Source organism: Schistocerca piceifrons, chromosome 6 (genome assembly GCF_021461385.2).
Source record: "Schistocerca piceifrons isolate TAMUIC-IGC-003096 chromosome 6, iqSchPice1.1, whole genome shotgun sequence".
NCBI lineage: Eukaryota > Metazoa > Arthropoda > Insecta > Orthoptera > Acrididae > Schistocerca > Schistocerca piceifrons.
In genome coordinates this window covers 114705557-114721447 of record NC_060143.1, presented here as the reverse complement: position 1 = coordinate 114721447, position 15891 = coordinate 114705557, and the positions used below count along the sequence as shown (strand labels likewise).

The window sequence follows — 15891 nt, the reverse complement described above, 5'->3', positions numbered from 1 at the left end:
AAGTAGCTGCAGGCACAGACAAAGACAGTGAAGCTCTTCGTGCAGCAGCTTTTGGCTCCTGACTTTGGGAACAACAGAAGGAGATTTTCCCCACTACTGCCAAGGGGGCAGGTGTATTCCGCAGGCCGGGAGCGCCTACTGTTCATGGCACAGAGCGTGGTACGACTGGTACTTGTGATGACGATGGTAATGTAGCTGCAGCATATGCAGACATCTACCAAACAGGATGTAATCTTTCAAATTTACGTTTAGCCTCTTGGTAAGTCAACTGGTCCAGGGTCTGGTACTCCATGGTTTTCTGCTCATTTTGGAGTACTGTGCTGTCTGGCGAGCAGGGGGAGTGCTGCTCTTCACAGTTGATACAAGTGGGAGGAGGCACACATGGAGTATCTGGATGCAGTGGACATCTGCAGTCTCGACACAGTGGCGTTGGAAGTGCAGCGGGAAGACATGTGCCCCAATTTCCAGCACTTAAAGCACCACCTGGGGGAGGGACGTATGGTTTAACATCACACCAGTAAACCATCACCTTAACCTTTTCAGGCAATGAATCACCCTCAAAGGCCAAGATGAAGGCACCGGTAGCAACTCCTTTGTCTTTGGGTCCCCTGTAAATGCGCCAGATGAAATGAACACCCCACCGTTCTAGATGGGTGTGGGGGCACCACATAAGGCATCCTTCCCCACATGGCCCGCACTTCTGTAGAATTTGGAAAGTGGCAGATCAAACCATAAAATGGGACTTGAACTTATAGGGCCAAAAAGTGTAAAACTCCTTTTAGTCGCCACTTACAACAGGCTGGGACTTCTCGGACCTATTCTAACCCCCGGGCCCGCAGGGGGACATATTCTGTCTCACTATTTTTCCATCTTCCTCCTCTTCTCTAGTTCTTAATTCAGGGTGTATACGCGGACAAGGAAAAAAATTCCCAGATTTCTCAGTTAAAAATACACTTTCTCCTGGGTGAAAAAAAACTTTTTCCTTGTTAACTGACAGTATACTCCCTCTCGGAACTGTCAGTCCTTTGAAGGATTATGGTTTTATACACGATGGTAGAATTTCCCGGAGCTTTAGAAAACAAAACACAAGGAAAAAAAAAAAAACACGTTTTGGAAACATCTTTGATGTGCAGCAACATGTACGCCGCATATTTTCGTATTATGAAAGTATAAATTCAAATTCCACCGAACACTGCCTGTTACTTTCCGAAGCATTGAAATCGAGATTGCGATACGCTTTTGTAAGCCAGTCATAGCTCATGTCACGTGGTCTTGCTAGCCGATGACAGCAGGTATTCAGAGCTTAGGACACGTGATGTAGTCAGTTAATAGCAACATCACTGTTAAGTAGCCCGAACACACAAACAGAAAAAGTTAATGGTTTAAATTAATATACATAGTGCCGCTACATGAAACGCAAAGCTTCCACATATAATATTAGTCTATAAGATTAAAACGCTGCAAGAGAAGCAAGCTTTCAAATATGATTTTGGTTTTTTATGCGCATATTACAATTTAAGATATATCACACAAATGTGCCAGTAAAACTTTCAATAACGACAGAAATGTCTGATGATCTGGGCTCGAAATTCATCTAAATAGCTCATCATCAAAGAGTTGATTTTTAAATGACAGTCAAATGCTCTGTGATTTAAGAAATTCATCGTACATTCTCACTCATAGTTCAACTTGCGTAAAAGGAAATTTACTTTGATGATAATGCTTTTCAAACCACCATTCAGAATATTTTCCTACGACCTGTTAGAAATAGGTTCGTTACTGCAATTGCTAGAGTGCACAAGATGACAGGCGTCACCGCGCTAGCGCAGCTACGATGTCGTAGGTAGCCCATATGTTCGTGTGTGTAAAACATTAAAAGATCTTACATTATGTCATAAAAGAAACAAGGCATCAGAGGATGCTCCAAGAGCATCGGAATTTCGTAACCCATACTAAAAAGTGCACATTTGTATGTCCAGATTCCCAGTGAAGTAGGCCATGACCTGATATTAAGCTTTTCAATGTGGCTTTCGGGAAGCAAATTTTCTTGGAGTACCAGTAATGTGTTCTCATGTTTGGTTCTTTATTATGGCATAATGCCATTGTCATAGAAGATGAAGACGTGCACTTGAAATACAGTGAACAGTGTGTGGAATGAAACACTTAGTTTCAAATATATTGTCTGCCCTCAGCAGAAAAGATTAATAAAAGAAATATGTATATATATATTCTTTTGTAGCGCACATCTTTCTGAAGAATCTGATGCATAAAACATACGTGTTGGAGGAAATGTAAGACATGTTATTTGGTCGTAAGTGTGCCTAAGTGCAGTGCCTCGCCGCCTCATACAGCATTTTTCTATCACACATCTCTGTATTTTGGTCTGTGGAATTGAAACGTGTATATTTTGCAATGGATGCCATCAAACCATATTCAGGACAGTGGAAATTAAAATGTCCTATGGCCTCTCCTGCTTACAGTCGCCTGGTTTGACATCCTGTCCCGCTTTTAAAAAAAGAAACTCTTCAGAAAATTTGCACTCTTTATTGCATATCAGCTAACAACTTCTTGTTTTGTGTGACAAAATTAAATATAGGATACATAAACCCAGTAAAGACATGAGACAAGCAAGGAAGTACACATTCCTTCAGTCCTTAGCTCCTAGAATTTTTCTCTCTCTAATCTTGCTACAGCTTTACATGGCGTGCAAAAGAATATTACCTCAAAGTTCGTCAAACGTTTTGCTACATGAAAAATTGAAATACTGTTGTCTAATACTGAAAAAGTTATTAATACAAATAGGACCCAAGACTGGTGTGGTTTCCAAATCTGATTACGTCTTTTTGTTGCTGCGTATGGCACATTTACTTTGCAATTTAAGTTATATTTTCGTTTTTTCTCTCATTCCTTTTTTTATTGCTGCAGTATTATTCTGCAGTAGCAGGATACAGTAATATCCTTTGTTAGAGTATCGGTTCTTACCAGTCAAAATTGCAAAAATTTAACTGAAAACAAAAACGGTGAAAAATTCCCGGAATTCAAAAAAATTCCTGAGTTTTTCCCGGATGAGTCATATACACCCTGTAATTACAGTATCCATTTCTCTACCTCTTAATCCATTTTTACTTCTCACTCAGTCATCATCACTAGACTGTAATTGGTGCAGAACTTACCAATGGAATAGCTTTGACATGATGCACTTTGTCCTCATTACAGCTGGCTCCCTTTCACCCTGCAGTCAGAGATCTGCCCTTCCTTTTCAACTTTTCCCACACTATCCTCCTCTCATCCGTGAGGAAGGAACTATTAGTTCTGAAAGCTAGAATATTGAATTTTAGTGTGTGCCTATAGGCAGGTACTGATATACTGTTTCCTGATAGTAAGCACTGACCAGCAATTCTGTGCTATTTTTGTAGTTTTGAGAGAATTTCCCTTTTGATAATATAAGGGAACATTTTTTGAAGCCATGCATAAAGAAGAATCTTAAACGTAAAGATTTTGCACAAAGCTGATAGTTTTATTTTGTATTTTCGCTTCAGCTGATACAGCTAGACGCTGTGAGGAAAATAACTCTTCAAAAATAAGTATACAAATGCATGCATCATTTCAGTTACTAAAAACTAATGACAACAAAGAACTAAAAAGTCTATCTTATTCCAAATTACACTTAGTGAAACAAAATTATTAGATATAAATACAAAAGCTGTGTGTGTGTGTGTGTGTGTGTGTGTGTGTGTGTGTTTTTCACTCTGATGATCCCCAAATTAAAACAATGGCTTATTTATTACATAAAACATTTTATTCAGCAACAAATACATTTTGTACAAGTCAAATAAACAACATGAGATATTTTGTGTACACTTTTGTTTGTAATTTGATCCACTTTTTTACATATATTATGTAGCACAAAATTTTAGTAAGGTCAACTGATCGAAATTTACAGGAAGTGGGAGTCTATCAGAGATGTACAATTTGTTTGTAATGAAGTACCTTCTAGAAGACACCAATGCACACGAAAAGTCAAATAATGGAAGTACTCACTTTGCAATATCCACCATTAAAATAAAAATGTTGCAACAATGAAGTTCTAATTAAGTTCTACTTACTGCAGCTTAACTCTTTAAAAACAGTGTTACTATTAATATCTGAGCAGTCAAGACCACAATATGATAAACTCAGAGTCACAAATAATTAAACAATTTTATAAAGCAATAAATAAACAATGCAACACTATTCCTTTTAAATCATTGCTCTGTTTCATGAGTAGACAAGGAAGTTAGGTGTTCCAGTATAATTCTCTGCGAATGACTTTCCAGAAAGAGTTGGCACTGAAAAAGCGAACTCATCTTTTTCCAGGAAGTGATCGAACACAAATGACATCCTGCAATTAAAACAGCCATTTCAATTATACTTTAAGAACACTAATTTAAATAAACTTGTAAACAATGTAATGAAATGAAAAAGTTTGGATATCTAAATGTTAAGCACACTGGAAGTTAGGCAGGAAATAAAATAAAGAAAGGATTTTCAAAGATATTTTGATAATTAAGATGATTAAAATGGGATCCTTAAGTCTACAAAAGAGGGTGAATTTGAATAGAAACAAATAACTAGTTCCATGTATCACTGTCAAGAACTACAGAAAACTACACCAACATCAAGTAACTGGCCTACAAACAGTGTAAGCTCAGGAGGCAAATTCCTAGTACTGACGATGAAAACACTGAAAATAGAAAATACTGCAGATGTGATATATTCCTTCAGCAAGGAATGAGACTGTTGAAAGTTGAATGGGACCAAATTCTCGTGAGGAGTAAGGCAAACAAAACATGGAAAATGCAGCACAGAGTATCAAAGATGGCAATCGGTAAGCAAGTGCCAGTTTCCATTCAGAAATGACAGAATGAGATCTAAAAATGAAGAAAGGGGGGAGGGGGAGAGGGAGAGGGAGAGAGAGAGAGAGAGAGAGAGAGAGAGAGAGAGAGAGAGAGAGAGAGATGGGGGAGGAGGAGGAGGGGGGGGGGTTGAAATAATTGAGCAAATAATAAAATTCTAGCAAAGGGAATGATGTCAAGTCCAGAAGGTCGGTTGGAAGCAAGTATATATTGCAGAGGAAATTCCTGTCGAAGTCCAGGAGAACTAATATATAGTGGAAGAATCCAAATAAGCAGTGTGGTGTATGAGTGCCTGGGGCTCTTGACCCCTGCTGCAGGGCATGCTTCTGAAATATGTATTTTTCTTCACAATATCCACCAATAGGTATCTGACTTCATTACAGTATGACTACTGATATGGCACTAAAAGGACATCTGTTACTTTCTGATAATATTATGCGAAGGATAGATCGCTACTCGCCATATAGAGGACGTGTTGAGATGCAGACAGGTACAACAAAAAGACTGCTAAACATGTAAGCTTTTAATAAAAAAGCCTTCTTCTAGAGTAGACAATGTGCACACATTCAATGCAAGCACAACTCTCACCCATGACCCTGTCTCTGGCTACTTTGGCTGCCTCACTGGATTTTCCATGGTTCCATTTGTTACTTTACTATGCAGAAATAAGTACCAGGAATGAAAATGTCCGCTCACTTATTTAAATGTATTTAGACTAATAAATTTAAAAATGAAATTGACCATTTTTGTATGAAAATAAGAAGTTTTTGAAGATGAGGTGCATTAATGTGCACAAGATTAACAAAAACAGTTTATTTGACACCACAATAGTGAAGCCAAAGTCACAGTACATAAATTTTTTCTTCTTTTGTATTGTGACTATGGCTTCACTATTGTAGTGTCAAATAAACATTTAACTTATATTATAATCACACTCCTTTATGACAATTAAGTTGGAATATAGAAACACACAATAAACTGGTAAATACAAACTATGAGGTCTGTTTTAAAAAAATTCCAGAAATTTGCATGGTCTCCTTCAAAATAATCTCCTCCAGAACTGATACTCTCCTCCCAATGCCGTTTCCACTTCCTGAAGCAGTCTTGGTATGCCTGTTGTTGGATAGCATGAAGTACCGCCTGCGAATTTTCTTTTAGCTTGTCTATTGTAGCATATGTTCGTCCTTTCAACAGGGCTTTTCAACTTTGGAAACGGCGGGGGGGGGGGGGGGGGGGGGGGGGGGTCGCAACAAGTCCTGATAGTACCACAGATTAACTGTGGCACGAACTCGTGCTGAACTAATCCATCAAAGTCAAAGAAAACTATCAACATGGCACTGACATTTGAACTGACCTGGTGAGCTTTTGTTGGTCTTGGAGACCCTTCCCCAACCCATGGAAAAGGTTGAACCTTGATCTTAACATCATAACCGTAGACACAAGTCTCACCATCTGTTATGATTCTCTTAAGGAATGTCTCATTCTCATTTGCAGGATCCAAAAGCTCTTCACAGATTTCAAGGTGAAGGTCTTTCTGATCTTGACACGAGCTGTTGCACAAGCTTTGTAGCAACACGATGCATTCCAAGATGCTGTGTCAGGGTTTCATGACATGATCCAACTGAAATGTTACATTCTTCTGCAATCTCTCAGTCAGTCAGTCAGTCTCTGATTGTCATGCACAATTTTGTTGATGTACCTGACATGAGAGTCGTCAGTAGACGTCAAAAGGCATCCTGAATAAGAGTTATCTTTAACTTCTGTGTGGCCCTTTTTAAACCATGTGAACCATTCGTAACACCATTGTAGGCTTCCTGTACTATTTGGTGTGCCTGTAAAGGTTTTCTTTAGTTTCACGCAAAATTTAATGCACGCCTCTAACTCTGTGCTCTCGAAATTTGCAAACTGTGCAACAACGTTCTACCTCATAATGCAGAGTCCTGTTAATTCAAACCCTGGTAATCAGAACATAAATGTTAGTCTAAGTATGGAAAACTGTGCGGTAAACTACTGTACATACACACTGTTTTAATTTACAAAGTAGAGTAAAACATGTATTAGAACAATTGGCAAAAAACACATTAGGTTCAAACAATGCATAACAATGAAAGAAAAGCTGTTAAACTTACTAAAATACAGCGGACATTTTATCCCTACTTTATATGACAAAAACTCAGTCATTGTTTTTTGGCATAATGAAGACAATCTGTTATATGATGCATAGTTGCGCCATAGTCTCACAAATATCAAATCAGCAGGTGTAGCAGTGAGCTGTTGCGTCAAATAACGTAGCACGAAGTCAAGGGCCTCTGCTGTGTCACTGTTGCACCAGCTCTCCTTTGTCGCTTTCAGGCTCATTGTCACTTTCGTCACAGTAGTCCACTTCTTTCTCGTCTTGAGTCACGGCAGCAACTAAATCAGCATCAGTAATATTCCCCACACGTGCCCCATCTTATGCCACCCACTAATCTATGTATGCCTTCACTAGCTTCTTCACATCCAGGGATTTTTTGTATCATTTGTAGTAGATTTTCCTGTTTATTTTCAGCTAGGTTGTCCTGAAATTCAAGAGATGTCCACAGTTTTCTCCAGGATTTTCTGAAATATTCTGCCATGCCCAATAAACAACATCCTTCACATTGGTCTTTTTTTATTTTGCCCACTAAAGGAATGCCATCATCTTGGATCAGCATTCTTAAAAATTGTTTCCTGTAAATCAGTTTTAATGTTTGCAGTACGCCTTGCTCCACCCAATGTAGAAATGGTGTAACATTCAGCGCCAAAAACTTCACAACTTCTCCATCACGTAATTCCTTAGTGCTGGTGTGAGATGGCGCATTATCAATCAAAAGGACTACACGGGGAGACAAATGATATTCCATAGAAAACCATTGAACAGAGGGAACACACTGGTTGTGAAACCATTCTTTGGACAGCTTACCATCCATCCAAGCTTTTTTCTCACTGCGATAATACGGGCAGGGACTTCATGTTGCTGTTTTTAAAAGCTCTGGGCCTAGCAGATTTTCCGATCAGTATTACAGGCAGCTTGTGATTACCAGTAGTGCTTTTGTACGCTAATAAAGTCACACAATCTTTGCACATTTTAAAACCAGGCGCATGGTCTTCTGCTTTTGATGCCAGGCTTCTTGTTGGCAATGTCCTAAAATTAAGGCCAGTCTCGTCAGCGTTATAAATTTGTTGGGGAGACTACTTTCCCTCTCTTATTTTTTCAAACTCACACAAGTATTCCTTTGCTGCATCACAGTCAGAAGAAAGCTTCTCTCCAGTAATTGTTAGCTGACAGATTCCATGACGTTTTCTGAATCTGTCCAACCAACCAGTACTCGCACTAAAAGACTCATCACCATTCATTAACTTGTTCAGGTAAACAGGCTTCTCCTGAACCAGCACTCCACTCAAAGGAGTTCCCCTTTCTCTTTCCAGTGTAAACCAAAGGAAGAGAGATTCATCCACTTAATCATACTGGAACTGTTTCAAAGTGTGCCGAATTTAAGAGTGGTTTTCCCGAAGACGTTGCACAGGACTGTTCAAGCTTCACTCGGGTTCTTCTTCCAATCTCAAATGGTTGCTTTACCAACACCTAGTTCCGTTGCCAGTTTAGATACATTCTCACCATTGTCTATCTGCTTCGAAGCATTCAATTTTTCTTTGATAGTGAATGTTGTATGCTTCCGTTTACTCATGATGAAAATACGTACACCACTACATCTGAACAAATACAATACAACTGTTATGCATGCCAGTGATCGATAACTAACATAACCAGGCACTTTGAGAGCCAACTGGCAGTGCACTGACCTCAAAGACACTACAAAGGTGTCTACAATTCACAACAAGAGCAGTGGGTGAGAGTGAACCATTGTTCCCACACTTATTCCCATCTGTTACCATGGTTTACCTACTTATCTGCTTGGTATACTTCATTCTAGAAACTCGTCACCATAATTCCGGCTAAACCGAACAAATCGCTAATCCGAACGAGGTCCTGTCCCAATTAGTTTGGATTAACGGGACTCTACTGTACATCACTGTACAATAACTAACAGACATACAGAAATTAAACTTCTGACAGTTACACATTAAACACAGGCTTGTGCACAGATGCCAACCGCATTTTGCTCCAACAAACCATTTGTGCGAAATTACGAATGGAATGTTTTGAACAGATCTCATGTGTGCTAATGTCCCCAGCAACGAAATGGAAAGGATAAATTGCTACTTACCACACAGAGGTTGTGTTTAGTGGCAGAAAGGCACAATGAAAAATAATGCTAGAAATATTTCATTTTTCAGACAGTCCTTCCTCAGAATTAGAAAAAACACACACATTCACACAAGAACAACTCATACATTCACTATATCTTGGCACTAAGGACACCAATCAGGCCTTAGTGGCCATGTGTACTACGAGAGTGACTTGTGTGAATGTGTGCCCGTTTTTTACTTCTGAAGGACTGTGCCTGAAAGTTGAAATATTTCCAGTGTTCTTTTTTATTGTGCCTGCCTGCAACTTAATGCTTCCTCTATGTGGTGAGTAGTAATCTATTCTTCCTATTTTGTTGTTAATCCATCATGGATGTTCCATCGCCCCACCCCCTTCCCCCTGCTATGTTCATTGCCATACAAACTGGCACTTTAAAAGTCCATAACCACCACAAAATTAGCATACTCATGTTCCACAAAATCAAATTTCAGCAAATCTGGAACTAAATATAGGCCATATCACAACTGGAAAGCTAGACAATGACCGTACTATTTATCTGAAGTATTATCAGGTTCAAAGAATATATGGACTTACTTAAAAGTTTTATAGGACTTGATTTGAAGTTCTACATGCAAGTAATTACAATAATTACCTCATACAGTCCACTAGACGTGTGGCAACCTTTTTGCGGCGATGGTTGGGAGCTGTCCAAATGTGGCTGACACCACACCAAACTGGGTACGTTTCTGCAGAGCAACAGTCAACACCTTCTATGGAGATCATTTTATATGCTTCTTTCTTTGGTTCAGCAACAAGAATACCAAGCACAGACTTCTGGTTTACAAACATATACACCTAAAATACAAATTATGTTACATTATTTTCTAGCACTATTATTCACTTTCATTCTGTTGTGTACATCATTCAAGGAATGTGACTAGGTGTGATAGACATTCATCTCAAATTTAATGAATTTATAGTGGGTCTCTATCAGTCTTTACAGCTGTCCCATAAAGGGTAAAATTGCTACTAATAAGACATCAACATGCCATGGATTACAAATGGAATCAAAATACCACATGTAAGGAAAAGAAAATTAATTGAAATTGTTAAGACAAAATGAGAAGAACAACTGATTACACATTTCAAAAAAATAACATTCTGTCTTATAGAATAGGAATAAAAAAATTAAAATCCTCTGTATAATGTCTGAAATCAATAAACAAAATAAAACTGATATGGGCAATAGTTAAAAGAGAAACATTCTTGAACATAAATGCAGATGGTAGCCAAGCCTGCAGGTTGCTCTGTTGTATACAGCCAAAGATGGCACCTGTGCAACGTTCTCAACATATTTCAAGTGTCACACATGGTCTGAACACTGTTCTGTGTACCTCAGAGTGAATCATGTCAGAGTTTAGTGAATTCTAAAAAGGGCAAATTGTTGGTGCATTGCATGCACGCTTCCATATGCAAGGCAACCAAAGTGTTTGTATTTCATGAGTCAATGTATCTAAGATTTATACTGAATACAGGGAAAACATCAAAGTCACAACACAGACGAAAGTGTGTGTTCATTGATCGTAACTGACAGTCACTAAAGAGAATTGTGATGAAAAATAAGAGGATGACAGTTGAAAAAATCACTGCAGGACAGAATGTCGCACTTATGAACCCTGTCGGCAATAAAACACAAAGGGGGCTCCGGAAGCAAGAAATTTTAGGAAGAGTTGGAATTCCATAACCATTTATCAGTGATGCATGTATCCGTAACAGGAAAACATAGTGCTGAAGCCATAAAACCTAGACTATGTAGCAACGGAAGAAATTAATTTGGTTCGATAAGTCTTGTTTCACACTGTTTCCTATTTCTAGTCGTGTTTATGTCCCAACAGTGAAATAAGGCAGGGGTCCAGGGACACTTTGAGCCCCATTGGTTATTCTGCAAGGTTGCATTACTGTCAAGGAGCTATAACCATTTTTACTTGAATGGTCGGTCTCCGGGGGTGTGGGGGGTGGGGTGGGGGGACTATTGTTCCATGACACTGCAGCTCGTACAGTGATTTGTATGTGGAATCGGGTGAAGTGACAGGGGGCCATACATAGCACCAATAGGGTACATGTGACCACAGTGCGAGATGACCTCCATCTTTTCCACTTAGCCTTAATGGACAGAACAACTTCATCCACAGTGTTGGCACGAAGTCGGAGGACTGCAAAGGGTGCAGACATATCTTCGTCGACTGAAGACCACAACTAAAACATATAAGACAGAAGCATATGCTGTTCTGAATGGGATGTAGGACAAGTTCCAGGGGGAGTGTTACTAAATTACCTTAACCTTCAGAGAAGAACAGAACGTAAAGCTCAGTAATGTCTAAACAGCACTGCATCTGTGCAGACCCAGCATCACGTGAATTAGTGCAAATATATGCTTAACTTCAGTATTTGTTCCTAACATATACCAGGAGCTTCAACTCATGAGTTCCTGGTAAGCACCAGCAGCTTCAGCTCGGTGTACACCACAGCAGAGGAAGGAAATGCAGCATATAACAGGGCCAACATAGTCTGCAATGCTGGAGGAAGAATAGGAACACTATCACCCTGTGGACCAAAATCACGAAGACAGCATGAACACGTGTCAGAATGAAGGACACATTTTCCTAATCCTAAGCTGAGTATGGGAGGTGCTATGCTGCTCCGGATACAGGACTGAGGACTGCAACTGATGCACTGCCCTACATCACATGCGAATTAACAGCAGCAGCCTCATCAACAGTTACTAAATAGGTATATTCTTCATAGAAAAAAAAAAAAGTCATTTTATTAAAGCTATGTGAATAATAATAATAATAATAATAATTACAATAATAATACAGGGTGGATCAAAATTATGTGAACAATCTTTATTTTGTTGCGTTTTCTATTCTAGGGTGTTAGCACTCATGGCTGACAGACTAACATTGGAGCACAGAAGACTGGTTGTGAGCTTAATGGAAACTGTGCAGTCGGCGACAGAAGGACTTCAAAAGGTTTGCGGAACGATTGCCAGATAGATGGCCATCAACTTGGTTAACAATTTATCATATTTAAGAAAAGTTAACTGCAACTGGATCAATAGCAGACAATTATCATGGAAATGTGGGGCAACCTAGAACTGGCAAAACATTGCTATAGTGCAAGTGGCCATACTATGGAGTCCATCAGAATCGCTGAGACAAGCTACATCTACATCCATACTCGCAAGCCACCTGACAGTGTGTGGCAGAGGGTACTTTTGAGTACCTCTATCGGTTCTCCCTTCTATTCCAGTCTCGTATTGTTTGTGGAAAGAAAGATTGTCGGTATGCCTCTATGTGGGCTCTAATCTCTCTGATTTTACCCTCATGGTCTCTTCGCGAGATATACATATGAGGGCGCAATATACTGCTTGACTCCTCGGTGAAGGTATGTTCTCGAAACTTCAACAAAAGCCCGTACCGCGCTACTGAGCGTCTCTCTTGCAGAGTCTTCCACTGGAGTTTATCATCTCCATATCACTTTCGCGACTACTAAATGATCCTGTAACGAAGCACGCTGCTCTCCGTTGGATCTTCTCTCTCTCTTCTATCAACCCTATCTGGTACGGATCAGGCAAGAGACTTGGGAGGACCAAGAGTTTCCTATCAAGCATGAGCCCCAGGAATTTCGTAGTGTCAACAAACGGAAGGGCAACAGGCCCAAGATGTAGAGATGGTGGGAGAAACCATCTGCACTGCCAGAAATTCATACAGATGGTTTTGTCAGTGGAAAAGCGAAAGCCACTGGCGATGCTCCAGGAGTGAAGACAGTCAAGACAGCACTGAAGACGCCGCTGAGTGAGACAGGTCCGTGTAGAACTGCAACAGATGGCAAAATCATCGACAAAAAGGGAACCGGAGACACCCGATGGGAGACAGGCCATTATATCGTTAATGGCAATAGCAATGATGATGACACTCAGGACGGAACCATGAGGCACATCATTTTTCTGAAAAAGTGTCCGACGAGGCAGAGCCCACACACACCTTGAAAACTCAGTCTTGTAAAAATGCCCGAAGAAAACAGGGCAGATGACCATGGAAGCCCCACGTGTCAAGAGACAGGATACCAGTTCTCCAGCAGGTGTCTTAGGCCTTCTACAAATCAAAAACATGGCCACAGTCTGGGATTTTCGCAGAAAACCATTCATGACATGGATGGACAAAGTAACGAGATGGTCAACTGCAGAATGTCGCGCTCGAAATTCACACTGTGCATTCGTGAGTAAATGGCGAGACTCGAGCCAAACACACCAGCCGGGCATGAATCATATGTTCCATCACCTTACAAACTCAGCTGGTAAGAGAGGTGGGCTGGTAGCTAGAAGGAAGGTTTTTGTCCTTACCGGGCTTAGGTAGGGGTATGACAGTGTCTTCACACCAGTGTCCAGGAAATTTGCCCTCAGCCCATATGCAATGTGTGTGTTAAGCAGAAAGTGCTTGCCCGCAAGAGAGAGATGCTGCAACATCTGAATGTGGATAGTGTCTGACTCTGGAATGTGGCATTGTAGCACTCACAATTCGGAGAAGAGAAGGGTATCGCCGGAGTCTCCTCCACTTGCTTTAAGGTGTTGGAGGTAGCAATAGGAGCCACGATGACATCGGCACCTACTGTCAGGCCGGAAATGGGGGAATGGATCTTGGCTCCAGAGAGCTGTCGGAGGTTGGTCCACACAACAGAGGAAGGTGTGGAACTGTCAAAAGAACTAATGACTGAAATCCAAGTAGTTCTTTTGCTATCCCAAAGAACTCTACAACACTTCGCACACATCTGTTTATAATGAATGTAGTTTTCCAGCGATGGCAGTTAAAAACGTGGAGAGCACGTCTCCGTGCGCAAATTGCGTTGTGGCATGCCTCAGTCCACCAAGGGACTGGGACATGACATGGTAAAGAGGAAATGTGAGGAATGGAACATTCTGCAGCAGTAAGGATAACGTTGGTGGGATAGTCCATCTGGTCATCACAACTGGGGAAATATTGTCCTGTGAAGGTCGCCAGGGAGAAGTAAAGCTGCCAGTCAGCCTTAGTAAGTGGCCATTTGGGCGTGCATGTGGATGGGGTACGAGTCAGCAGACAGATAACACACAGCACGCTCGAGTAGGCGTCAGGAAGAACAGACCACTCAATACAATGGGGAAGCTGGGCGGTGCAAAAGGATAGGTCCAAATGGGAATAGGTGTGCGAGGAGTCAGAAAGGAAAGCGGGTGCTCCAGTGTTAAGGTAGAAGAGGTTGAGTTGGTTAAGAAGGTCAACCAAGAGGGAACCTCTCTGGCAGGTCCTGTGAGAACCCCAAATGGGATGATGCGCATTTAAGTCCCTGAGTAGCAAAAATGGGGTGGGGTAGGTGCCCAATAAGCAAATGTTGGAGGGACATAGATAGTATAGAGGGAAAAAGTCAGGTGGGGAAAGAAAAGGCGAACGGCAACAGCTTGAAGACGGGTAGTCAGGGAGATGGGTTCACTATGAAGGTCATCTTGTATGAGAAGAATGACGCCCCCATGGGATGGGATGCCGATCTCAGGGGAAATGTCAAAACAAATTGGTAAGTAATGTGAAAGCACAAAGCAGTCTTGAGGGCATAATTTCGTTTTCTGAAGGCAGAGTACAAGGGGATGCTGCAATGCTAGAAGCAACTGTAAATCCTTTTTGTGGGACTGAAGGCTGCAAATGTTCATTGGAGGACAGTCTTGAGGAGGAAGAGATTTAGGGGTGTCAACTCGGCGGCTGCCGAGGGAGAGTAGGCGTAGAGTCGCTACTACAGGGCACAGAACCAAGAGGATCCTGCTCCATGGGGTCCACAGAAGCATCGGTGTGCTTTTGCAGTCGGTCTGTGGAGTCAAACGCTGAAAAACGGTTGGTGGTGCGCACCGGCGAGACAGAGGCCGGCCGGGCTGAGTGACCATGTGGAGACACTGTCTAGCAGGATCTTCAAGTTAGTGAAGGAGAAGACCGTTGGTCTAGCAGAGTTCTTCAAGCCCTTCTGGTTGGAAGACGACTTGGGTATTGTTTGGCTGGAGGGATGGAGGAAGTCTTTTCGGAAGTACTACTTCTGTCCTTTCCTGCCTGCCAGTTGTGTAGTGGGTAGCTTCGCCCCTTTAGGCGAGAGTTTGACGGTTTGTTGCACAGTGGGATGGGGGACGGCAATGCTATCTTGACACTGGACGACTTCACAACCTCCAAAATTGAGGTCGCATGTCTGCATGTCCATGTCCTTCATGGAGCGAGGGGTATCAAGAACAGAACTATAGGTGCCAGACAAGAGAACAAAGGGTTTCCGACTAGCCAGTAACTTGCGAGCTACTGGGTAAGGCACTTTTTCCTTTACCCGAATCTCTTTAACAGCCACTCATCTACATACAAGGGGGCAATCCTGTGAGGAGACAGCATGGCCGCCACTGCAGTTGACACAGTGGGCAGAAGGAGGCAGACATTCGACCTTGGGTGCATCCCTGACACAGGTTACACATTTTGCTGTGTGTCAACATAATGTTCTAGTGTGGCTGAAACCATGACAATGGTAGCAGAGCATCGGATTCTGAATGTATGGCCAGACTGTGATGATAGCCTGCTTTAATCTTGGACAGCAGCACCACACTATCGAAGGTGAGGAAAAAGAGTGCGGGTGAGCACCAAGGAGGAATCTATCTTTTTCATTACACGATAGACAACAATGAAACTCTGATCAGAGCGGTAAGACTGTATTTCA

At 41.3% G+C, this 15891-nt stretch overlaps 1 protein-coding gene across 2 annotated transcripts in view; it reads right to left on the bottom strand.

Moving 5' to 3' along the window:
- Positions 1-3825: 3825 nt before the first annotated feature.
- Positions 3826-15891, bottom strand: part of LOC124802509 (N-acetyltransferase eco) — a 67344-nt gene continuing 55278 nt past the window's right edge. For both annotated transcript variants that reach the window (XM_047263342.1, XM_047263341.1), the window contains exons 6-7: positions 9776-9978; positions 3826-4381 (exon numbers count right to left, since the gene is read on the bottom strand). In XM_047263342.1, the coding sequence (XP_047119298.1) occupies positions 4258-4381; positions 9776-9978 (327 nt within the window). In that variant the 3' untranslated portion in view covers positions 3826-4257. The remainder of the gene's footprint in view (positions 4382-9775; positions 9979-15891) is intronic.